Source organism: Mandrillus leucophaeus, unplaced genomic scaffold (genome assembly GCF_000951045.1).
Source record: "Mandrillus leucophaeus isolate KB7577 unplaced genomic scaffold, Mleu.le_1.0 Scaffold347, whole genome shotgun sequence".
Classification (NCBI taxonomy): Eukaryota; Metazoa; Chordata; class Mammalia; order Primates; family Cercopithecidae; genus Mandrillus; species Mandrillus leucophaeus.
The window spans coordinates 853,438-878,535 of NW_012103665.1; the positions used below are offsets into that span (position 1 = coordinate 853,438).

At 43.6% G+C, this 25,098-nt stretch overlaps 1 protein-coding gene across 1 annotated transcript in view; it reads right to left on the reverse strand.

Annotated features, from left to right (window-relative positions):
- Window positions 1–25,098, reverse strand: part of RYR3 (ryanodine receptor 3) — a 403,627-nt gene that overhangs the window by 61,942 nt on the left and 316,587 nt on the right. The window contains exons 68-72 of the mRNA XM_011989131.1: window positions 24,634–24,764; window positions 18,989–19,309; window positions 16,166–16,406; window positions 4,627–4,714; window positions 3,528–3,620 (exon numbers count right to left, since the gene is read on the reverse strand). Coding sequence (XP_011844521.1) covers window positions 3,528–3,620; window positions 4,627–4,714; window positions 16,166–16,406; window positions 18,989–19,309; window positions 24,634–24,764 — 874 coding nt within the window. The remainder of the gene's footprint in view (window positions 1–3,527; window positions 3,621–4,626; window positions 4,715–16,165; window positions 16,407–18,988; window positions 19,310–24,633; window positions 24,765–25,098) is intronic.

The window sequence follows — 25,098 nt, forward strand, 5'->3', positions numbered from 1 at the left end:
CAGCCTGGGCGACAGAGCGAGACTCCCTCTCAAAACAAAAAAAAAGAGAAAAGTGGTAGGGGAGGGAATGAAAGAGGGAGAATGAGCAAGAAAATTCACTCACACATGTAAGTGTGAATGCCCTTGAAAAACTCAAAGATAGCTTCTAAAGTATTTCCTGTCCTTTTTCGATCCACTGAAATCATGCTTCACAGAGTGGAGTGGCTCTGGACTATGAGGCACTCTAATATTTCCTGCATCACGACACTTTATTTTATTTGTTTATAACCTTGGTCAAGGAATTGGCGTTTCTTGGGCTGAACACACTGTAACTTACCATTCCCTTCCGAGGAAGCTGCTGTCATTTTTCCAGAAACAAAAGAAGTTTCAAAACCAAACAAAAAACACCTGCTCAGCTTAGTTACATTTAGCTTAACATACATTCGCAAACTGGTGTTATATACACAAAATATACAATGAGCTCTCACAAGCAAAATCTGCTTTGACTGCCCCAGAAAAATAACGTTATCTTTGAACTGACCTTCGACTCATCAAGTAGTAACAGCAAGGCTCACTGTATATTTTCTCCACTGCCTTTCCATTCGCAATGGCATATGTGGTGTGTGTGGCATAGGGCGTTCACATACACATAGCTCCACAAAGCCTGCCATATGCACTGAGGCTAACTTCATTTTTACACCACCAGAATTCAGTTAAGAGTGGAGATAAAAGCAAATACAGGTCGCTGTTCAGATCAGGTAGTAGAAAGAACATCTAATTGCGGGAAGGCAGATGCAATAGGGAGTCAACTGATGAGGAAGAATATTCCTCCCCTAACCCCTCAGTATGTAGTTCGACATCCAAAAAATACCAGAAATGGCTATGAGTTACTGCTTATTGGAGGCATGGTATCTCTCTGTCTGAAATAATGTACCACATTTCTCAAATATTATTCTATCCTAGAGATACTGTTGAAACTGACTTTAAATCAGAACATCTTAGTAGAGCTGGGAGAAGTCAGGTAGTGAGCTCAACCCCATTCTGCAGATTGGAAAACTGGGACCCAGAGGAGTTAAGTGAATGATGCAAGGTGTAGCTCCAGCCAACAGCTGGGCCGGGGGAAGACTTAGCTTCCTTTCACGTTCTGATGTATTTACCACTACACTGTGTCCAACTCAGGCAACAGGAACAACATGAACACTTGTTACCCTGAGGACCATGGCAAATAGTATTCAACATCTAGGGAGTGTCCTGTCTTCCATTCATTACATTGTAATTTTGACCCTATCCCATCTGGCTCAGAAATAATTGGCATATGATAACAATAGAAATGAAACAAAAGACTTTGCCTCTACAGACTAACCGGACCAGCAAGGAAGAGGCCCACCTTCTGAAAATGACCATCCTTTGTCAAGAAACAAACACCCCCTTTTCCTCATTCGGTGATGTGAATGAACAAAATGTCAGGTTAGTTTGTTAGTAGGTAGGTTTTGAAATGCCATTTTCTGTTATCTCATCTTTTTCCAAATGTAAACCCAAGGACCTTCAGCATTCATTCATTACCAGAGGTTTGAGATGTCTTTGCCATTTCTGCTCATCCAGGATCCAAGTCCTGGTATCAGAGTCATTTCCATTCCTTTAGGATCGTTCCCTGACAATCTGGTTCAGTCCTGAGCCATTGAATCTACCCTAATTTGAAGATCGGGCCAGGAGCTGTGGCTCATGCCTGTAATCCCAGCACTCTGAGAGGACAAGGCAGGTGGATCACTTGAGGTCAGGAGTTCGAGACCAGCCTGGCCAACATGGCGAAACTCCACATCTCTACTAAAAATACAAAAATTAGTTGGGTGTGGTGACATGTGCCTGCCTGTAGCTCCAACTATTTGGGAGGCTGAGGCAGGAGAATTGCTTGAACCTGGGAGGCGGAGGTCACCGAGAGCTGAGATCATGCCACTGCACTCCAGTTGGGCAACAGAGTGAGACTCCATCTCAAAAAATTAAAAAAAAAAAAAAAAGATAGTATGGAATCTGTCTGGGATTTATTGACTTTCTGTAGGTAGGTGAGTCAAAGAAGGGGCTGTGATACCTGTCAGAAGACCTGCAGAGGCAACTTAAGATAAGCTAGCTCTCCCAGAAAGGTGGATGTGAAAAAACCCAACCTCATCTACATCATATGACAGTAGATGTGTTTACCAAAAGACAAATGCAAAATGAATTTTGGAAAATCAAATAAAACTAAAGTACAAAGGATCCCTCTGCAGCAAAGATTCCTCATGAAGATGATTGCTCTATTTTGTGTGTACGTAATTTTGTCTGTCAAACTTCATCAAGTAATGCATACTAAAAGTGTATAGAGTATATTATAAACTCTAACAGTCAACTTCTGCATGTTGGAAGAAATGTGCCAACATAAATAAAGGCAACAGAAAGCTCAGAATGATTGCAACTGACCAGAGTTAGCTATGCTTGCTGGAGCTCCAGGTGCTAAAGTTTTCGTTTTCGGTGTCATACCAGCCCCTTGTCTGCAGCTTATATATGAGACCTCCATCCCAAATGGTTATTTGGAAAGATGCCCAAGGGCTTTGTTACAAACCCATGATTCTCATCTTTCCAGAGCTGACTTTTACTTCTGAGGGTCCCCATGCACACTCCACCTTGATGTTCCTCAAGGGCAGCACTGTACCAGCAATGAGAGAGATGCACATCTCAGGTATTACATGTCACTCACACTTGACATATAAAATCAACCCTCATTGAGGCACATTTCTCGGGGATACGGAGTCAAGGGTAAGAAACATCACATTTAAGTAGGCTTTGATTTTGAATGTACACTTGGAGTATGTCTGAGAAGTCTCTTAAATCAAAATAAAGAAGCCTCCGTGTGCAGAGCTGACGTAAGAGGAGCTGGGAGGCTAAGTTGTGCCACTTGTATTCCTGCTATGCTCTCTCTCTAGGTTACTCCTTCTTCAGACAGAGGTCTGATATGCCCTTTCTCAAACATCTCCTTAAGGAAATGGACAAATGTTTGGCTTTCTGAGTACAATTGTCATGAAAAAGAAACAGAAGGCATTAAGAGATCAACACAGCTGAAATACAACAGGTATTGAATATTACAGATAGGAGGAAAACAAGCATGATGTAAGAGTACGTGCTGTCAAAATCTACAAAGCAAGGTAATTTTTTCCTAGCTATCAAAAGGTGGCTCTAGGCATGTGTATTTCTGTATCCTCACTACACGGGAAGTAGTTCTATTTTAAAACCACTAACAGCAGCTTTTGTTTTGGAGACCTCTCAAATGCCTTAGGCAAGTCGTGAAACTTAAGCTTTTTGACATACAAGCAGCTATTTATTCATAAAATGTGATGACCACGCTTATTTGAGAGCAGTTTCTTCTGGCTCGTTCTCAAAGAAACAGCAGCAGAGACTGTTGGTTATATAGTTTGACCTAAATGCAGCACAGTGTTAATCCCCAGAAAATATGAAATAGATCCAAGTCATGGCTGAGGTTAAGGTTGAAGAGTTTTTGGAATTGATTTCTAAGGACTTACTTTTGACATCTTGCTTTTGCTGTCTCCAGTTAAAAATGCCAAATTATTAATTTCATTCTGAATCACAAAATTTTGCTCTTCCCTCTTGAAGTTCTAAGTGGGAAAGAATTGAAAAACCAAACATTACAAGAAAGTTCTGTAAACCAAAAATAAGATTCTAAGCTCCCCATGTAATTGAATAGACCCCTCCTCTCAGCCAAGCTGATTCCAAAGACACCTGATTCATCCGTGATGGGAAGAGGGGGTCAGGCATGTCTCACTATACCCTCTCCCTTTTAGAGTTTAGGCATATGACCAGCATTAACATTAAAATAGAGATCTTAAGACTGACAGAATCCTCTTGGTAGCAATAAGACACCAAATTCCAACCTGACTCTAGTATAGCATCACCAGACAGACAGTAGGCCCTGAAGGAAATAAAAATATTTTACCCCAAAATATATTTATTTGACATATTTTGAAAACGCTCTGCATAGCTGTCTCTCCTGTGGGGAAAATTCACATTCTATAAAGAATACCCTTCCCTTTCCAGGTCTTTTCCTGATCTTCAAGAGATTAAATGAGAGTCTAGCACCTTGGAAATGTCTGAATATGAAACATTTGTCAGCTGTTGTCTCTATGGGTAGCCACGCAGGAGACTTCATCTACATAATAAGAATGTTGGGCTCCACAATCCTTTGTCTTAACTCAGACACTGTTTGTATTGATTCCAGGTTTTTAGATAATAACTCTTTCTGATTGACAACTGTCAATCAGAAAATCTTTGAATCCACCTATGACCCGGACGCCCACTACCTACTCCTGTTAAGATGTCTTGCCTTTCCGGGCTGAACCAAGGTATACTTTACATTTATTGATTTACACCTCTGTCAGTAACTTCTGTCCCGCTGCAGTGTATAAAGTCAAGCTGTAACCCAACCATCTTGGGCGCATGTTCTCAGGACCTCCTGAGGCAGGGTCATGGGTCATGGTCCTCACATATGGCTCAGAATACATCTCTTCGAATATTTTACAGCATTTGACTTTTTATCATCAACAGTTTTCCAAGGTCTGCAGCTTTCACAGCCATTCTAAACCCAGGGCCCAAATGTGTTCTTACGTGAGATTTACACCACAGGATGAAGACTTCTGCCACCATGCGGAAGAGCTGGTCAGAATCAGCATCAGGGCTTTTCAGCCAGTTAGATCTGGGTCCAAAAGTAAATGAATAGGCATTTGAAAATCAGTAGGGATTAAAGTATTCACACCCTGAAAATTATACCAACACTGGCGACAAGCATTTATCCAGATCATACTGCATTCTCATATGAAAACAATAATCAGGGAGACTAAATAGCAATATATTCCTTAAACATTTAGATATAGGCACATAATGACAGTAGATTTCTTGAAGGATCTACGATAATTATTTCCATCTGCCAAAGGATTCAAGAATTACCTTCGCAAACTGATGTCAGATATCAACATTTCAAAATGGTCAAAAGTAGGTTATGTTTTTTCTTTAAACTGATTAGTAGATTAAGGTTAAGCTCTAAGTTTTGGGAGATGCTTCCCTTAATATATAAGGCTAGCAAAGGTAGGCAAGTCTTGGTCGCTATGACATCTAACCTTGTCCTTGACATTTGTCATTGTCAAACCTCTGAAATTCTGAGCACTCTCAACAGTTCACGTCTCACTCCTTTTCCTTTAAAGCCAGTTTTGTCAATGAAATTTTGTAAGATAGTATGTTTTTCACTGTGATTTGAAGTGTATAAGCAGAGATCAATTATCCTTATCTATGCCCTCTAAAATGGTTTGAAGATTCCCTATAAATAAGCATTATTCATAAAAAAAAATAGACTAGTTAAGAAATTTTGCAGTAGCACCAAGAAGGCTGAACTGCAGTTTCAGGAATTCAGTCCTTTCTATAAGCTGTCTCGCAGTGAAGTAGCTTACATATTCAAATTAAATTATACTTCCAAGGGCTGGGTAAGTTGCCATTTTCAAATGTCTACAGAGACATGAAACTAACTGAAACAAACACACAAAAAAACCCCCCCACTGTTTCTCTGCTCAGCACTTCTGACATCAAACATGTGGGGTTTTTCTCACATAAAACAATTCTTCAACTCTTCAGACACTGACTGAATGACCTACACTTCAAATATGACACTAACTACCTGGAGTTAGTGCAGACCCCACAGGCTAAGGGCTCAGACCCACAAGCCTGCCCCTCACTTCAGATGCCGGTCTCAAGTCCCAGGTTGTGACCTGTACTTCTGACCAATTGGCTACAACCAACCCCTTCACTGGGTTCAATAATTTGCTAGAGCAGCTCACAGAACTCAGGAAAATACTGGATTTACTATTACCAGTTTATTATAAAGGACACAACCAAGGAATAGCCGAATGAAAGAAATGTATAGGACAAGGTATGGGGGAAGAGGCAGGGAGCTTTCATGCCTTCTCCAGACACACCACCTTCCCAAAACCTTCGTGTGTTCAGCAACGTGGACGTCTCCAAACCCCATAGCTTAGGGTTTTGTTCTGTGGTGGCTCCATTATCTAGGCATGATTGGTGAAACCACTGGCCACTGGTTATTAAACTCAATATGCAGCCCCTCTCCTCTCCCCAGAGGTTAGGGGAGGGTAAATGGTGGTGGGGCTCAGGGTCCCAACCCTCTAACTGCAGAGCTGGTACATCTGGCAGCCAGTCTCCATTCTCCAAGAGTCACCTCATTAGAATAAACTCAGGTATGGTCGAAAGGGGCTTATTATGAATAACAGAAGATGCTCCTTTCACCCCTTTCCCTCAGGAAATTCCATGAGTTTTAGGAGCTCTGTGCCAGGAAGCAGGGATGAAGAGCAAATACGTATTTATTATATCGCAATATCAGAGTGACACAAGTTAAACTATTGTCTTTCTTAAGGTAAAAAAATTTGCGCCTGAAAATGGTCTGAAAAGCCTGATGCCTCTTGCCCCATGTAGGGTAACAGCTACCAAAAGCCAGTTCCCTAAGCTCTAGGACATCAGACTGAATTGTGGGTAGCCTGTACCTCCTACCCATTCGTGAGGAGCACCAGGCTAAGAAATATAAAGACTCATGAGGCCAAGATCACTTTGGGATCCTTCTCTTATCTCCTGAATTCCTTACTGCCCTTGGTTCCAGTCTCAGGGACATTCTTATCTAATCTCTCTTGTTTTCAGATTCAAGCAGCCCCTCCTTTATATAGCTGGCATTGCTGGTTGTCTGCCCAATACTCATTCTCCTCTTCTTCCATAGTAACAAACCCCATTTTGTTCAGGGTGGCACTGTGCCCTGCTAAAGATCACATTACCCAGCTTCCCTTGAGCTACAGCTATGTAACTAAGTTCTGATCAATACGATGAATGCAGAAGTTGTTGGATGGGCCTCCTGGAAATAAATCTCTAGGAAGGGATCAGATAGCTGAAGGTGCCTTTTGCCTTTCTCCTGTTGATTTCCTACTTCCTGTCTGGAATGAAAATATGATGGATGGAACTCTAATTGGCTAATTATATCATAAAGTAACTTCAAAGATGGAAGGCAATGTTGAGGATATGAAGACAAAGGAATGAGGCTGGGCATGGTGGCTCACACCTGTAATCCCAGCACTTTGAGAGGCCGAGGCGGGTGGATTACTTGAGGTCAGGAGTTCCAGACCAGCCCGGCCAATGCGGTGAAACCCTGTCTCTACTAAAAAAAAAAAATACAAAAATTAGCTGGGCAAGGTGGTGGGCACCTGTAATCCCAGCTACTCAGGAGGCTGAGGCAGGAGAGTCGCTTGAGCCCGGGAGGCAGAGGTTGCAGCGAGCACCGAGATTGTGCCATTGCACTCCAGCCTGGGCCACAGAGCCAGACTCGGTCTCGAAAAATAAATAAATAAAGACAAAGGAATGAGGCTTTCTAACAAGGAACAATATTGGCCCCAGCTGAGCTATCTTTGGACTTCTTTTCTGTGTGAGATTAAATTTCTCATTTGTTTAAGCCACTATAGCCAATTCTCCATTATAAGCAGCCAAATGCAATTCAAACTTGAGGCTTGAAGTTGGCAATGCTTTCTGATTTCTTTCCTATTGATTTTTCAGGGTCAAATGTCAAATTTTATCAGAACTACCAGCTGTTCACTCCTTAGTGTTTTGGTTTAAATGAGCTTCATAGGTTTTCGAGACGCCTTCAGTGGGAAAAGGTGAGGGTCATATCCTATCTAGCCAAGGAAAAGCACAGCCACAGGGACTGTGAGGAGCAAGAGCGTCAGGAACAAACTCTTGAGTAACTGTGGTTTCCTGGTGGGAGCAGGAAGAGGATTTTCATCTTCTTGCCTTCGTGTGAGAATGCAGTTTCAGCTGAACATATTTTTCTTTGGCCACCCCTCTTCTAAGAGGCAGATATTTGCTCTTTATCTCGACTGAGGTTCTTTCTTCAAGTTCAGAGTGATAAGTGCAATGAAAAACATCTCATTAAAGGTTTCCCCTAGGCACACAAGTCAAGGAAGGTGTTTGTGGGAGCACGGAAGGTCCTGACCCAGCTTTTCATATTCACTCATACCCTCTCTGCCCCCAATTAACGCTACAAGGTGCTTCTCCTGCTTGATCCCAGTCTCCTATGGGATCCACCATCTCTGTCAATATTTAGTCGCTTTTCTTGTAGATACCTAGCTGATCTGTGGGTCTCTTTTAACATCCGCACTGCTTGCCAAAAGGCAATTGGAAAACTCAAGGCTGTAGGCAGAGAAGGAGGCTGGGTTTAGAGGTAACCGTCAGAGAGTTTGCCATATCCCTCGAATAAGGCACATTGTCCTCATTAAGTAATTTCTCATCCCTCAGCTCCATCCAACCCTTCTGAATCTCCAGTGTCTATTATTCTACACTCTATGTCCATGTGGACACATTATTCAGCTCCCACTAAGTGAGAACATGTGGTATTTGATTTTGTTTCTGAGTTGTCTCATTTAAGATAATGGCCTCCAATCCATCCACATTACTACAAAAGACACGCTTTCATTCTTTTTAATCACTAAACAGTATTCCACTGTGTGTGTGTATGCGTATCCCACTTTTTTTTAAATGCAGGCATCCATTGATGGATGCTTGGGTTGATATCATCTCTCTGCTGTTGTGAATAGTGCTGCAATAAACATATGAGTGCAAATATCTACTCGATATAATGATTTCTTTTCCTTTGGGTAGATACCTAGCAGTGAGACTGCTGGATTGAATAGTAGTTCTATTTTTAGTTCTTTGAGAAATTTCCATACTATTTTCCAGAGAGGTTTTCGTATTGGGTGATGGTTACACTAAAAGTCCAGACTTTGCCACTAAGCAATGTATCTATGTAACAAAACTATACTTGTACCCCTTAACTTTATAACAACCACCAAAGCAGCAGCAGCAACCCAAGTGGATGAAATAACTGAGCACAGTCGCAGAAAAAAACAAGAAGCATAGGAACAGAATCCTGGATGGTGGCAGGAGTATGGAGACTTAGACTTTCATTTTCAAAAAGACAAATGGGGCCGGGCGCAGTGGCTCATGCCTATAATCCCAGCACTTTGGGAGGCCGAGGCGGGTGGATCACCTGAGGTCAGGACTTCAAGACCAGCCTGATCAACATGGCAAAACCCCGTCTCTACTAAAAATACAAAATTAGCCAGGCGTAGTGACGCATGCCTGTAATCCCAGCTACTAGGGAGGCTGAGGCAGGAAAATCACTTGAACCTGGGAGGTGGAGGTTGCAGTGAGCCGAGATTGCGCCTGGGCGATAGAGCGAGACTTTGTCCCCGCCCCCAAAAAAACCAAACAAACAAAAACAAAACAAAACAAAAACAACGGACAAATGATCAGGGTTTGAAAGAAAATAAAGCCACGCTCCTGTGTTCACAGTCAGCATGGCTACTTTGGAGGTAAGAGCTTTTTTCAGCTTTGTTCCAAAGCCTCCCCCAGAGGCCCAAGCCTGAGGTAGTTGCTGCATGGGATTTACTCTAACTCCCTTCAACAGTTTGAGAGAGAGGTTTTCACCAAAAATCTCACTATTTAAAGTTCACTGCTAAGTTCCAAATATTTCTGACTCCCAGGAAGGGGCCTAGGAAAATGATTGCCTTTTAGAGAGAGAGACTTGTTTAGGCCAGGTGCGGTGGCTCACTCCTGTAATCCCAGCACTTTGGGAGGCAGAGGCAGACGGATCACCTGAGGTCAGGAGTTCAAGACCAGCCTGACTAACATGGTGAAACCCTGTCTCTACTAAAAATACAAAAAAATTAGCCAGGCATGGTGGTGTGTACCTATAGTTCCAGCTACTCAGAAGCCTGAAGCAGGAGAATCGCTTGAACCTGGGAGGCAGAGGTTACAGTGAGCCAAGATCATGCCACTGCACTCCAGCCTGGGCAATAGAGTGAGACTCTGTCTAAAAAAAAAAAAAAAAAAAAAGAGAGAGACTTAATACATCTTGACTTTTATCTCCTGGCATGAGGAAGCAAAGCACTTATGTGCCCCCCACTGAGTACACCACAACTGGTTCTTGCTTATTCTGGGTCAGCTTCAGGTTGGACACTGATCAACAGAGGCCGCTCTTCAGAAGAGTATTCCAGACACCAAAGAAACTTCACACACTGCTGTGGCAGGGCAGAAAGGAGCACAAAGGTTTAATATGACAAGCAAAAGCAGGGAAGAGGAAAGCCCAAGATGGCTCTGTTACAGATTTAAAGAGCTGCCACAAGAAGGATTAGAGGAATTTTGTGTGGTTCTGGAGAGTAAAATTAGAGCTGATAGGTAGGAGTTATCCTCTGAGCTCAAATGGTTTGAACCGTCTGAAACCAGAATGGGACTGCATGCATGGCAATGCTGTCCCTCTCGTCTTTTGCCCTCCACTTTTCCCAGTAACCAGAGGCAGAAAGTCACGATAGGGAAAAGGAAGGGGTATTTCTCCATCCACTGGGAGGTAAGATGAGGTGACCTCTAACAACCCTGCCAAAGCCACGATTCCGTAATTCAAAGCCAGCTAATGTTTTGGATGAAGAGAGGACCTGAAGAAAGTAAAGGCACTCATGTTGGAAGGCTGTATTTCTCAGCACGGCTCATATGACCGTGATGCTCTGGGAAGAACAGATTGAAAAGTGGGGATGAATGAATTAATGATGATCTCAAAGACTCTCTGACATTGCCATTTTTAGTAACTGTCAAACACTGCATAAGTATAACATACTCTGTCTTGAGTCTTGATCATCAGTAGTGACAAATGCAATTAAAGAGCTATTCCAGGAGCAACTTTACTCTATTTTTATTTTTCACTTCAAATTCTGGCAATTTCCTTCTCTACACTGCTAACATTATTATGATGGGGAAATGACTAAAATGACCCTCAAAAAAGCAGGTTTTTTTTGTGTGTGTGAAAATGACTACAATTTCCCATAGATAGGTAAGGAAAGAAAAGATTTTATATATATAGAGAGAGAGAGAAAGAGAGAGAGAAAGAGAGAAAGAGAGAGAGAGAGACAATGTGTGTGTGTGTGTGTGTGTAAGGTGTTGTTGTAAAGTGTTTCTATTGGAAGGCTAAATATAAGTAATCTTAATTAGGTTATTTTAAATAGTAAGTACAATTTGCCTCATAAAATAAATTAAAATAAATGCTAAAATGAGTATATCCAGGCCCATTTCTTGCCTGTAGCAGAATGGGTTACCACTCAAAAGTTACCAATGTTCCCCCAAATATTTCTGCATCCCTTCAATATCTATAATGGGTACCTTAAAATTAAACATTTTCAAATTTGTATTTTAGGGTTTTACATTTCAGAAGGGTATGGTATAATAAAAATATGTATTAGTCTTTGCCTCTGTTTCCTGGCACAGAGCTACTAGAACTCGTGGAATTTCCTGAGTAATAGGAGTTTCTTTTGTTATATATGACGAGCACCTTTGACCATGCCTGGGTTTATGCTCATGAAGTGACCCTTGAGTGGGGAAGGGCTAGGTAGCTTCAGGATGGCACTGGTTGCTAGAAACACCAAGCACGTGGTTAGAGGGTTGGAACTTTCAGCCTCACTCCCTACCTCTGGGGAGAGAGGAGGTGCTGAAGATTGAGTTCAATCTCAATCACCAATGGCCAATGATTTATCAATGAAACTTACATAAAAGCTCGTACGATGAGATGCAGGGAGGCTACAGGTTGGTAAACACATCGATGGGCTGGGAGGTTGGTGTGCGCCAGGGTGGACACAGAGGTTCTGCCCTCCCCTACGCCCATACATTTCCCTATGCGTCTCTTCCATTTGAACGTTCCTGAGTTGATTCTTTTCTAACAAGCCTGTAATTGTTAATGTGCTTTCCTGAGTTCTATAAGCTATTCCAGTGAATTATCAGATTTGAGTGAATTATCAAACCAGGTCATGAGAACCATGGGATCTGCAGTTCGCTGGGCAGAAGTGTGAGTAGCCTGGGCAACTCATTTGTGGCTGGTGTCTGAAATGGAACAGTCTTGCAGAACTGAGCCCTTAACCTGTGGGATCTGCACTAACTCTGCATAGTTACTGTCAGAATTAAATTGGATTGTTGGATACCCAATTGGTGCTGGAGAACTGGAGAATGGACTTGGACAACTGACACATATTTGGTTGGAGAGAAAAAAGCAACAAAACCCACAAATAGGGTAAGGATCATACCATAAGATACAATGAAAATGTCTGTGTTCACCCTATCAATAGCTTTATGATTTTGCAGACTTATATTCCCACAAGCCTTCACATTTCTCATATAATTGTTGTTTATTTATTTTGACTCAGCTAAATTCTGTGCACCAAATGAACATTGGGGAAAGAATGACTTACATTACAAATTTCTCTTATGACATGAATTAATTTTCCTAATGATGACATTAGACACTTTCAACCTTTGAAGTTCTGTAGAATAGGAGTGAAGACGGTGAGCTGGGATACGCAGCCTGTCCAGCACAGCATATGGCCACCACCCCAGGGGACTGACTAATGGGAGAGAAGGGAAGGTGCACAGAGTCAGTGTGAAGGGCTGAAGGCAAGGGATAGGGAGAGAATGAGAATTCTGGGTGACCCTCCTGAAGGACTCAGGTTGGGAGAAGAGGCCTTGAGAATAGGGAGCAGCAGGTTTGGATAAGTTCATTATATTGTGCTGTTTTCCACCTCTCCTCTCTAAATGGTGCTCAAATGTCAGAACAGAGACACGCACCATGAAGCGTCTCCATAAGTCTCCAGTTTTGAATTTCATCTCATACCAAGGTGGTCACTAATTCGAGCCATTCTCCTTCCTTTACCCATGCTTTTAGCACATATCTCACTAATATTCGTCTCAGCATGTCACCGGTCTTCATTCTCAGTGACTTCAATATATGTGTTTATGATTTTCCAGTTCCATGGCCTTTTCGTCTGTTGATTTCTTCTCTAAGGGTCTCGCCCTCCACCTACCTCAGTATGCAATCCCATGGTCATTACTAATAACTGTAACCTCCCCTAACCCCATAATCTTAAATCCATGCATTTCACTTCTCTGACCACCACCTTCCTCCTATCTAGTACCTACTCCCCAAAAATGCTTTGATCCTTTGTCTGTTCATGCACATTAGGCTTTCTACGTTCTGTCCTCCTCATCATCTGGCTTAAATTCCATGGTAAATCTTTATAATTACCCCCTTACATATACCCTTAACTCCCTAACCTGTTTTTGTCATACTCACTTTGCAAAACCTCACCTCTCATTAAATGCAACTTACTTCCTATTCTTGGTTGATATCTGACAGCTGAATTTGGCTGGAGAAAAAGACAACCTGCTAATGGGTCTTACTGTAAATTCATAACCAGAGATCTCTTAATGCTGCCTGGTAATCACCCTGCATTTCCCTGGTCCATCGACTCTTCCACTGTCCCTGGAAACCACCTCATACCTTCTCTTCACTCTTCAAACCTCTATGCACCTTTCCCCATCTTCACCCCCAACTGATGATCTTGCTTCCTACTTTACTGAGAAAATAAAAGCAATCAGAAAAGGACCCCAAAAGACCTCTCTCTCTGAATGTAGGGGTGTGTGTGTGTGTGTGTGTGCATCAGCACCCACAGTCTCTGCCCTCCTGTCTGTTGCTGTGGATGAACTTCCTAAGGTTGACCTTTTGCCTGCTCAAGGGCATTGCCTTAGAAATTGTCTCTCTCTTACATGATCATAGCCCCCGTCTCTACTGGATCCTTCCCATTGGTGAAGAAACAACCTGATGAGTTTCGTATGTTAACAGCTCCTCTCTTGACCACCCTTCTGCCTCTAGCTAGTGTCTCATTTCTCTGTTCTCTTTTAGAGTAAAACTTGAACAAGTTGCCTGCATTGCTGGATCCAAGTCCTTTTCTCTCATTCCTTTAACCCATCCCAAAGAGGCTTTTTATCTTCAATACTTTTCACAGACACTGCTCTTGTCCAAGTCACCAATAACTAATGAGCTGCTTCATATAATGCCCAGTCTCAGTTCTCATCTTATTTACCAGGAGCATTCGAAACAGTTGGTCATTCTTTCCTTCTGGAAGCTCTTTGTGAAGTTGGCACCCAGGATACAACATTCTGTTGGCTTTCCTACTGTCTTGTTGGTTTCTCACTCTCAGTCTCATTTGCTCTTCTTCTTCTGCCTGACCTCTTAGTACTGAGGAACTCTTCTGTCTCTTCCTCAATCCTTTACTTATCTCATCTAGTCTCACAGTCCTTAAATGTATCGATTACTCCAAAATGCGTATGTCTACACCAGACCTCTCCCCTGAACTCTGGATCTTATATGCAATTACCCATTCAACATTTTCACTTTTCTATGGAATAGGCAACTAAATTCAACATGTCTGAAAGTGATCTCCTGATCCTCCCCTCAACAACCTCACTCCAACCTTGGCCAAATCTGATGTATCCACAGTCTTCCTCAATTGCTGAAAAGGCCATTCTTCCATGTACTCAGTCAAAACTCCTGGAATTATTTTTGACTCTTCTCTTTTCTCTCATTCCCAATTTGGAAATTCCAAGGGCTCTACCGTCAAAACAGACCCAGAATCTGATAACGTCTGGCAACCTTCACTGCTACCATCCTGGCCTCAGTCACCATCAACTTAAAAAAAAAGAAAAGAAAAGAAAAGAAAAAAAAGAGGGCCAGGTGTGGTGGCTCACGCCTGTAATCCCAACACTTTGGGGAAGCCGAGGGGGGCAGACTGCCTGAGCTCAGGAGTTCGAAACCACCCGGGGAAACATGGTAAAATCCCATTTCTACTAAAATACCAAAAAATTAGCCAGGCATGGTGGCACACACCTGTAATCCCAGCTACTCAGGAGGCTGAAGCGGGAGAATTGCATGAGCCCAGGAGGTGGAGGTTACAGTGAGCCAAGATCATGCCACTGCATGCCAGCCTGGGTGACAGAGCAAGACTCCATCTCAAAAAAAAATATATTATATATATATATTTATATATATTATATATTATATATATATAAAATAAAACCTGGCAAAATGCATATAACATAAAATTTGCAATCAGTGATGTTTAGTACATTCACAATGCTGTGAAACTATGATCATTATCCAGTTCCAGGACGTTTTCATTACCCAAAAAGGAAACCCCAGTCCTTAAGAAAAAGCATAAAGCAGTCCCTCCCCATCATTCTCTCCCACCCCTGACACTGCTAATCCATTTTCAGTTTCTATGGATCACATTCCACTCTTGCCTGGATCATAGAGAGCCTCCCACCGGTCTTCTTCCTTCCCTACCGCCTCCACCCCTTGCTACAGTGCTCAAAGAGTGAATCAGATCACATTACAGACTCCCTCAAAATCTCCAGGGGCTTGTTCTTTCACTCAGAGTAAAAGTCAGAGTCCTCACAGTGGCCTCCCAGGCCTGGACTCTCGGCCCCATGTTGCCCCTCTCACATCCTCTACTGCTCTTCCCCACCCCTCCCTCTGCTTCAGCTACACTGGCCTCCTTTTGGTCCCTTGAACATCCCAAGCACGCTCTTTTCTCGGGGCCTGCACCAGACATTTCCTCTTCCTGCAACATCCTCGCCCCAGATCTTTCTGGTTCCAAACTTTACTGACTTCAGGTCTTTGCTCAAATGCGGATTTCTCAGTAACATCCTATCTAAAAACACAACTCCACCCCACCCTGACCCTCCTAATTCCCCTTGCCCCGCTCTATATAATTTACTTATATGGGTTGTTTATTGTTTATGCACCTCTCCCAGCCCCAGAAAGAAATATCCCTAGGCCAGAGAGCTTGTCTGTTCTATTCACTCCTGTCACTTAAAGCCTAGAAGAGCGCTTAACACACAGTCAGGCAGTACTGGTTGAAGGAATACATGAGTGAACAGCAGAGGGGCAGAAGTGGGTCACTGCTACCTTTATTTGACCAACTTCCTCTGACCTGCGGTAGCCCATAAGGATGGAGGGGATGGCCATGTCACACACCACACAGAATCGTTGCTCCAGGAAAGCACTGCCCAGAGCTCCTACAGCAGGAACCATTGCTGTTGGGAAGGAGAACGGTGGGGGCGGCTATCATCTCCTTTATCTCACTGTCAACAACCCAACACCATCTTTCCGTTTTATTCCGTTGCCTAAACTAGCCCCACAGAGGGGCAGACAGGCTCCTAGTGGTCTCCTCCGTACCTGTTGTTGTCCACGTAGCGGATCAGCATGGGGTAGAAGGCATAGAGATCTCGGCAGAGGACCGCGAATTCGTCCAGGATGAGGAGCTCCGCCTCCTGGGTGTCCCCTTTGCCATCGGCTCTCAACTGCTCCTCCTCCTGCACGGTCTTGACAGCCTTTTTCTTCAGCTTCTCCAGAGTTGGGATGAAGTGGCTTCTCAGCAGGTCGGGCCTGGCTTTGCTGATGATGGGCTGTGCATACACTGGGTTTACAAAGAGCCTCCCCGTCATTTCACGTATTATGGCAATTGATGAAAATGAAAGACATGATTGAAAGGTGGGGCTGTGGAATCCCATCAACTCAGGATGGCACCTGCCCCTTGTTCGCTTCCTTAATCTTCCCCTTGATACTTCCCTCTCATAGAGCCACCTCAGGGGATGGGGGACCGAGGCCACTATGGGAGAAGGCCCATATTCCTGCTCTGCTCTTCCAGGCCATGGGGAGCTCCTGCCTCCCCCGAACCTCTCATGCACACGTGGCCTATGCCACACCCCTTAGCTCTTCATGAAAGACTATTTTGTATTATTTTATAGTCCATTCTTTTTGCTTTTGGCTCACTAGCAGATTGTAAACTTCCTGAAGGAAGCCTTTTACTAACAACAAGTACTGTGCTAAGAGCGCACACTCAATATATGCTTTCTGGTTATTTTACAGAACAATCTGTTGTTAAAAGCACATTAATCCTACTACCATCCTCAGCCCTCAAGACTTGAAACCTGCCAACCTACTGCCTGGAGACTCCTCTGGGCTCTGAGGGAGGGATATAAGTCTGGTATCAATTATAAACAAATAAAAAGAGGCTGGGGTGGTCACTAGAAGTTGAAAAGCAGAAACAAGCAATCAGAGAAAGAGCAATATGCCATTCCATTGGTCTTTTTTTTTTTTTTTAAAGATCAGAGTAATTAAGAAAAAAATGAGTGACTGAGAGTTGTGAACCATTGACAATGTGCATTCACATGTGTATTTCAAAGTGTCTTTAGCTTAAGGCATTTCAGTTGGAAACAGCTTGCATTCCAGCCATTTTCTTCAAAATATCACTTTATATTTTACTTTTATAAAAAAGATACTTTTAGAAAGAGAAGGCCAACGGCACTCTCTGATGAGACACATTAACCAAGAAGTTGTGACTTCTTAGCCTTCTTCAGTGAGCAACTGTGCTCTGGATATGTAATCAGAATGGCGACACCTTAGGTGGGTGATTTGGGGTTACTACTTAAAATTGACTTTGTTTAGTCACCAAGAAATAAGTAGCCTGTCTGAATGAAATCTAGATTCACCCTGTGGAATAACAGGCCAAACTTCAGTTTCCATCAGTGGCCCTCATGCTGTGACACTTTCCCTCTGTGTACCTCTAGGAAGGTAAGGGAGGAGATTTTTTGAAACCCTTCCTTCCCTTAATTCAGATTTACCAAGTGAAACTCATTGAAAAATTACCTTATGGTTAACAATATTTTAGGGCTACTGGGTAATAGAGGAACACCAACTCTATTCAAATGTCCACAGAGGCTTATATTATCTAGCTGCCATTGGCACCCAAGATATTTATAATTTTTTTTTTTTTTTTTTTTTTGAGACGGAGTCTCGCTCTGTCGCCCAGGCGGGAGTGCAGTGGCCGAATCTCAGCTCATTGCAAGCTCCACCTCCCGGGTTCACACCATTCTCCTGCCTCAGCCTCCCGAGTAGCTGGGACTACAGGCGCCCGCCACCTCACCCAGCTAGTTTTTTTGTACTTTTTAGTAGAGACGGGGTTTCACCGTGTTCGCCAGGATGGTCTCGATCTCCTGACCTCGTGATCCGCCCGTCTCGGCCTCCCAAAGTGCTGGGATTACAGGCTTGAGCCACCGCGCCCGGCCTGATATTTATAATTTTGATCTCAGTTCATCTGTGAGACAGGAAGAAGCAGTAACTTTTCTTCCTTGGTCTTGCAGGACAGCGATTCCTTGGTCCAGGAAAGTAAATACCAGTGTTGGATTAATAGTTCCCTTTAGCCTAGCCATTGTATTCATGATCCAGGAGATTATATGGGTAAAGATGTTACTGGTGGACTCCACTACCTAAATCACAGGTCCATCAAAAGCAGTGATTTTGCCTTAGCTTCTATCTCCTTGGACTGTAGTCTGACACAGAGGACACAAAATATTTGTGGTTTCCTGACTGTGGAAAGTAGTTATTGATTTTCCAAGCCTGTCCTTTTTTTGAAGTTGCTTTAGGAAGAGAAAATTGGCTAATAACATTCATTGAGAGCTGACTGTATGCAAGTAACTTTAGAGGGATACAAAAGAAAAAAACCCAAAGTGCCCCTACTGTGAGGCTGCATGAGGGTGTCTTAGAAAGCATCAAGTGAAACGCAAATGCAGAGTGACAGTAAGGAACTTGCAGTGTAGGTCAGATGGGAGTGAGTTTTATACAAGTGGAAAACACACAGGATTACTTACCAGGAAAATTCTGGACAATTATTACTGTAAGAGCAAATGCGATTCTTGAGTACCAAAATCAAACAAAGCCATGTTCATTGGATTTGAGTGGAGTTGATTAAGAAGGGCTTCCTGGAGATTTGAGGGGCCTGGATGAGTAGGGGAGTAGGGCAGAAGCATTGGCTCGAGGAAGCTCTTCAGGGGAATATGTCAATTCTTTTCACTGTGAAGCAGCTGGGTTGGGGATGGGGAGGTTTAAATATTGGATAGAGCTTGTGCAAAACCATCTTGGAATTAATAATAGAGATGAAAAGAGAATCCAGTTATCTTGTGCCCTGGGCTGGGGACCGGGGAGAAAAGGCATTGGTACCTGCGATGCGCTTCATCCAGGAGGCCTCATCGATGCCCAGGTTGTTGTTGATGATTTTCAGAATGTTGCCCAGGATGAGACTGAGGTGTTCAGAGGTGACTTTGGTGCAGCACTGCCCTGTGCTGGGGGGCAGGTTCTCAGGCCCCCGCTCCCACCAGTAGGACAGGTAGTTGCAGAGCATGGGTAAGATCACCTCGATGACATGCGGCATCTCTGTGTACCGCGCCCCTGACTCGGCCAGGTCGTTGATTTCCTTCATCAGGCCTTCCAGCTGGGGGATGTCAGGACACATGTCTTCCACCGTGTCTGGTATCCCCAGAACTGATCGAGAGGAAGAATAAAGGGACAGAAATTCAAAAGCACAGTGGGTGCAAGCTTCTTTCTCTCTGCCCCTCCTTTCCTTTGGTCTTTAGAAATAAATTTCCAGAGCTTCACAGCAGTGAGCTTGGATGTGGAGTGCCTTTTGTCCTCCAGCTGTCTGTGAACAGACTGCAGCTTCCAGAGGCTGCATTCTCTTCCTAGATGTCATGTTGAGGTGAGGTTAAAACAAACCTGTGGTTAAAGGAGTACAGCAGACACAAGGATGAGGGATAGTTAGTTCCTAAGACTACCCTGTAATGAAGCCAGCCTCTTGGCTTCTCCCTCTTGGCCAGACTGCCTGGGCCTTAGTGTGTCCCCTGCAGGAAAACCAGGAATCAGAGGAGAAAAGCAACTGATGAGTGTTTAGTTTTAAGTTGTGGTGCCATTGCCTGGATCACATCTGTACAGCTTAGAAAAGGAAAAATAAAAGTCCACTCATCTAACAGTCCTTCAGCTGGACCAGAAACAACAACTTTCCATCCAGCTGGAATTCTGGGGGGGGGAAAGCATCACACGTGGACTGATTTCTGGCTGCACAATAGAAATGATGGATGACCTGAGGTGGCTTGATTGACTCCCTGTCAATTGCTTAATCCTTTTTGTTTCCAAGGACTGATTTGTAAGGAATCGTGGGAGCGCTATCTTTTCCTCACCCTGAATGATTGAGGGTGCTGCTCTAGACAAGGACACACGGGCTGAAGGATCAACAGACAGAGTTCAATATTCAATCAGGCAGGGCTGTCAGATGCAAGAACTGTAAACAGAAAAATCCAGGGCTTCTCTGTCCTGCTTCCTGTAAGGTAAAGGACACTCTTTCCTGCAAGACGGGAGGAAGACTGGAAGCATCCTGAAGTTCCTGACAGGTGAGAAGATAACAAGGGCTCTGAGTGGAGGGACACGGACAATTCTGAGTAACAGCCACAAGCCCAAAACTTTGCATACACACGCACTGATCTAACTGCTTCCTACAGAATGTATCTACTTCATCCTCAGGCCAAACTTCTCACACTGGGGGCAAAACCATCAGGCACTGAAGGAGCTAGGCAGTCTGGGAAGCCACAGGAAAGATGTGGTGTGTTTTCCCAGAACATCAGTTCCCTGGAAGATTTGAGGAAATTATTTTTGATATTTGGAATCAAATGCAAAGTTCTCATACATTTCCAAAGATAAAGCAGAAGACTGCAAATACAAATGTATGTTTCGTGAATTGGGTTATGCCTGCAGGCCCTTTGCCATTGGGATTACTGTTGGCTCGAGGTCTGTCTTCTCTAGATTTTCAGGTTTTATATCCATTGGACTTGAAGGATTAATAAATAGGAGAGGCCATACCAAATTCCTTGGCCTTTACGAATACTGGTCAATTGAAAGGGACGGTCTGAGTTTCTCTCATGGTTATACTGCATGGAGCAGAGATACAGAACAATCCTGGCTATCTTGGAGAGAATGAATCTGCAGCTGAGACAAGTGGTTCTACCTGGACAGGATGTGCAGTTGCAAAGCAATGGATCCCAGCAGCCTTTATGCTATGGGATAGGCCCGGTGGAGCACTATTACCCTTTCCCTAGTGATGACTTTTGTTGCTATCACTAGAGCCTTTTGGTAGATAGAAGGCTAAACATCTCTCCTCCTTGGATGTCAGGAGTGGGCCAACATCTTTTAAAACCCAGACAATTGAAAGGGATTAATAGCATGAAAGCCAAAGAACCCTGAACTCTTGTGATTTGCCGTAGAAGGAAATTATGGGTCAGATACAGTCATTTGCAGAGAATGAGCCTGTCCTGCATCTCGCAGCAGGACAACAATGGTCACGGGTCACAAGAACACGGGAGTCTGCAGAGACCCTTACAACAACATAATTTTACACACACACTCTCAAAGAACAGAGGGAAACACAGGGAAGTCAAACGTTCTACCTTGAGGTTCTACACACAGAACAATGCCATTGCCATAGATGCAACTGAAATGTACAACTATTTGCCTCGGGATTGTAAATGATAAGGCTCAGGTGTGTTTGTTTAAATGTCACATAGACAATACATCATCATGAACACTTTTTGCCGGCTGCCTAAGGAAAACAGAGTTGCTTAAGGTTGCTGCGCTGGAGCCATTATAATGACCTTTAAAACTTATTTATACGCAATTGGTCCTTGAGTGGAACAAACATTTGTGATTCAGGTGTTTTGTACTTCAAATGCCACAGCATAAACCCACAGAATGAATTCTGAGTGAGCTGCTAGAAAAACAGCCTCAGCTGTGTCCTCTTAGAATCAGACACAAGACTGTGAGGGGGAATCTTTAGAATCATTGTCCTTTTATCTTCTAGATCAGTGATTCTCAAAGTGCGGTCCTCCTACCGCAGCATCAGCATCACCCGGAGACCGGCTAAAAACGCAAACTCCTGGGCCTCACTCCAAACTGACTTACTGTATTAGATACCCTAGGGGTGGGGGCTCGACAGTCTTGAACAAGCCTCCTGGGTGATTCTGATGCACGTTAGAATTCAAGAACCACTGGATTAGATTGTAAAGTCCTGCGTGCCTCACCTTAGCACCTCTTCTCTTTGCAATACAGATGGCTTACCTTAGAATTGGAATAATCAACCAAAGAGAAAAGAGTTCCAATAGGGTACAGAAGAAAAGCAAACTGACTGGTAATAGGATGCTTTGGTCCATCTAGTGTTCTGAGTAATAGATCGCTGCCACCCATAACCAAGGATGTAACTAGTTTTGAATAACTGGCACATAACAGTATTAAACTTTTTCTAGGTATATCTTAATAATTTTTGGATGAGGAAGAAAATGCACCAGGATGTTACAGGGCATCGAAGATACGAATCTGAGTAATTCTGCTGGCAAAGCATCAAGTGTCAATAGAGATGCCCAATTAACTGAAGACATGATAAATCAGTTCATATTGTATTTCTAAACCACAGGCTCACATCACCTGTCACCTTAAACATTCTTCCCCGCCCTTTATTTCTCAGACCACCCACTTTGTAATGAATGAAGTCTACCTTCTTACAGCTCATTAAGCCATCAGTCATTCTCTGACTCTAGGTAAACTTTTTAAGAGCCATACACATGGTCAGCATTCACTCTTCACTGAATCCAGTGATCAAACACATGGGCTCAGGGGAGCTGGACACAGAGTCCCATAGTGTGTCACTAATGGATAAAGGACTGTGTCATCTCCAATTACAACCTTGTTTCTTTTCTTCCTTTGGAGTATGCAATGATGGGGAGTCATTTTTTATTTATGAATATGTCTTATTAAATCAATGCAAAGGTGTATAGAATGAGAAGGAGCACTTTTCAAATAGCTCTTGGGAAGGGGCACAATGCAAGAGACTAATTCCCCTCCCTTCCAAAGCCACCCCAGGCTTCCCTCTATCTTCTTCAGTTCATAAAGGCACAGGAGCAGGAAAAAACATCCTCATTGTGCCTTTATGAACTGAAGAGCAGAGGCAGTTTCTCTCTTTTCCCAGGTGAAGCTCTACACAGTGCTGGTATAGAGACAGAGATATACTATTTCTCAAGTCACAGTTGAAGCAGAATAAATGTATAAATATCCAGAACTGTCATGACTGGGCCCCATGTCCCTTTGGAGTCAGGGAGCAACACCTGGGCTGGCATTTGCCTGGAGATGTCGCAGCTCCTTCTCAACTTCACCAAAGCCTGCTCTGTTGCTCAGCTTCCACTTTGGTGGAAAGCTAGGACTTATTTGGAATCAGAAGTGGGAAGGAAAAAAAAAAAGGTCGGAAATACTTTTTTTTTGGCTAGTTTCGAAGGGAAGAAAGGGCGAGATGAGGCTGAAAGGGTTGAGGAAAGATTAACTTACAGATTTCATATGGGACTTTGGAAAGTTGAGGCATCTTGGCAATGTTTCTCTCTTGACTAGCTCTGAGAACACTAGTCTCCACTGTATTCTAGTTCAGTGCAAGATTTTTATTAGTGGCCTTATCTGAATTGTCCTGGTGATCATTTCTAGGGGACAATGTGCTCCTCTTACCTGAAGTAACAAGAAGCAAGTGGGAATAAAGCTGCCACGGCTTAGCACTTCACATCTTTAGATGAAAAAAACAGCGGCGGCAAAGAAAAGTGTGGTATGAGCCCTTTCTCACTCAGAACGCTTCTTCCTTAAATCTCACAGCCGTTTGAGAAAGGGAGCTTGAACTAAATGGAATTGCCACCACGTTCAGCCATCTACTGGTAGTGTATAGCAATATTTTAAGAAAACATTGGTTCTGAATAGAGAAAGTTCTGGTTGAAAATAATTTACTGTGGCTTTTTTTCCCTTAATACTGATTAGCCTATAGTTTGGTAATTTTTGCTTCAAAATAGATGGAATCATCGCAGTTTTTTCTAGTTGGAGTCCAAGCTTGATTCAAGGCTCCTACTTAAAGCTCCTCTATCCTATTCCCTTGTCCTGAGGCAGGATCACAATTAACCCAGATACAAGGACCCTCCAGAACCAGATTTACAACCTGCCTTGGATTTTAGTTCCAGGATTATTCTACAAGACAGGGTGGAAAACTTTTCTGTAGAGGGCCAGATAGTAAATATTTTAGGCCTTGGGGGCCAAACTTTCCTGCCTCTACTCAACTCTGCCATTGCTGTGCTAAAGCAGCCACAGACCAAATGTAAATAAGTAGGTGTGGCTGTGTTCAAATAAAACTTTATTTACAAAAATAGGCAGGGGGCCAGATTGGCCCTGTGGTCATAGTTTGCCACCCTGTTGTGGAACCTAGTGTGTCAATACTTTTGCTAAGAAATACTCTTTCTTGTACAATTTCTCTTCCTTCTGGTGCTTTTCTATGTCTTATCGTCCACGAAGATGAAAACGTGTGGTCAGCATCTTTAGAAGCACAGCCTCTCCGTGGACTGGAAGAGTATAATTAGGTTATTCGTGTGGAGGTGCACCTTCTGATCCCACTCCGCAGAGGGACTGCAAAAAAGGAGTCACATACCCAGGTGCAGATGGGGAACTGAAACCCAGAGCAGACAAGAGACCCTGAGGTCTTAGGATGGAAAGGATTTCAAAATCAGCAACACTGACTCCTCACTTTACAGAAGAAGAAATCAAAGCCTAATTACAACAAAGCCTTGCCCAAGCGTTTTTCTCCAGTAAGATGGAGACCTGCAACCTAGTCCCTACCTAACCTCACCTCCTGGCTCCTCTCAGACCAAGAAAGCCACAGTGCTGCAGGACTGCTGCTCCCGGCCTGTGTGGCTCCCCTCCTCTCAGCACATGAAACGGGTTGATGACCTTTGTGGGGAGATACTTACTAGACCTCTCCCTAGGGGTTTTGGTGTTGAAGACCGAGAGAGGATTGTAGCGATTGAGGGTGGGCTCCAGGAATGCCACTGGTATGGCAGCTGCCAGCGAGGCCACACATTCTCCAAGGGCAGGGCGTTGCCTGGAAACAAAGAAGTGCATTTAGAAGTGTTGCCCCCCACATGCTGGCCCCATGCATTGACGGACCAGTCCTTCCCCATAGATTAACCCATGGACATCCCCAGGCACTAGGCCCAGCAAGGTTGCACGCACTTCTTCCCCTCATCTTTCTCTGGACACTAACCAATGCTCTCGCTACTTAGATCCTAGCTCTCTTTTTTCTTTTTTTTTTGAGACGGAGTCTCACTCTGTCGCCCAGGCTGGAGTGCAGCGGCCGGATCTCAGCTCACTGCAAGCTCCGCCTCCCGGGTTTATGCCATTCTCCTGCCTCAGCCTCCCGAGTAGCTGGGACTACA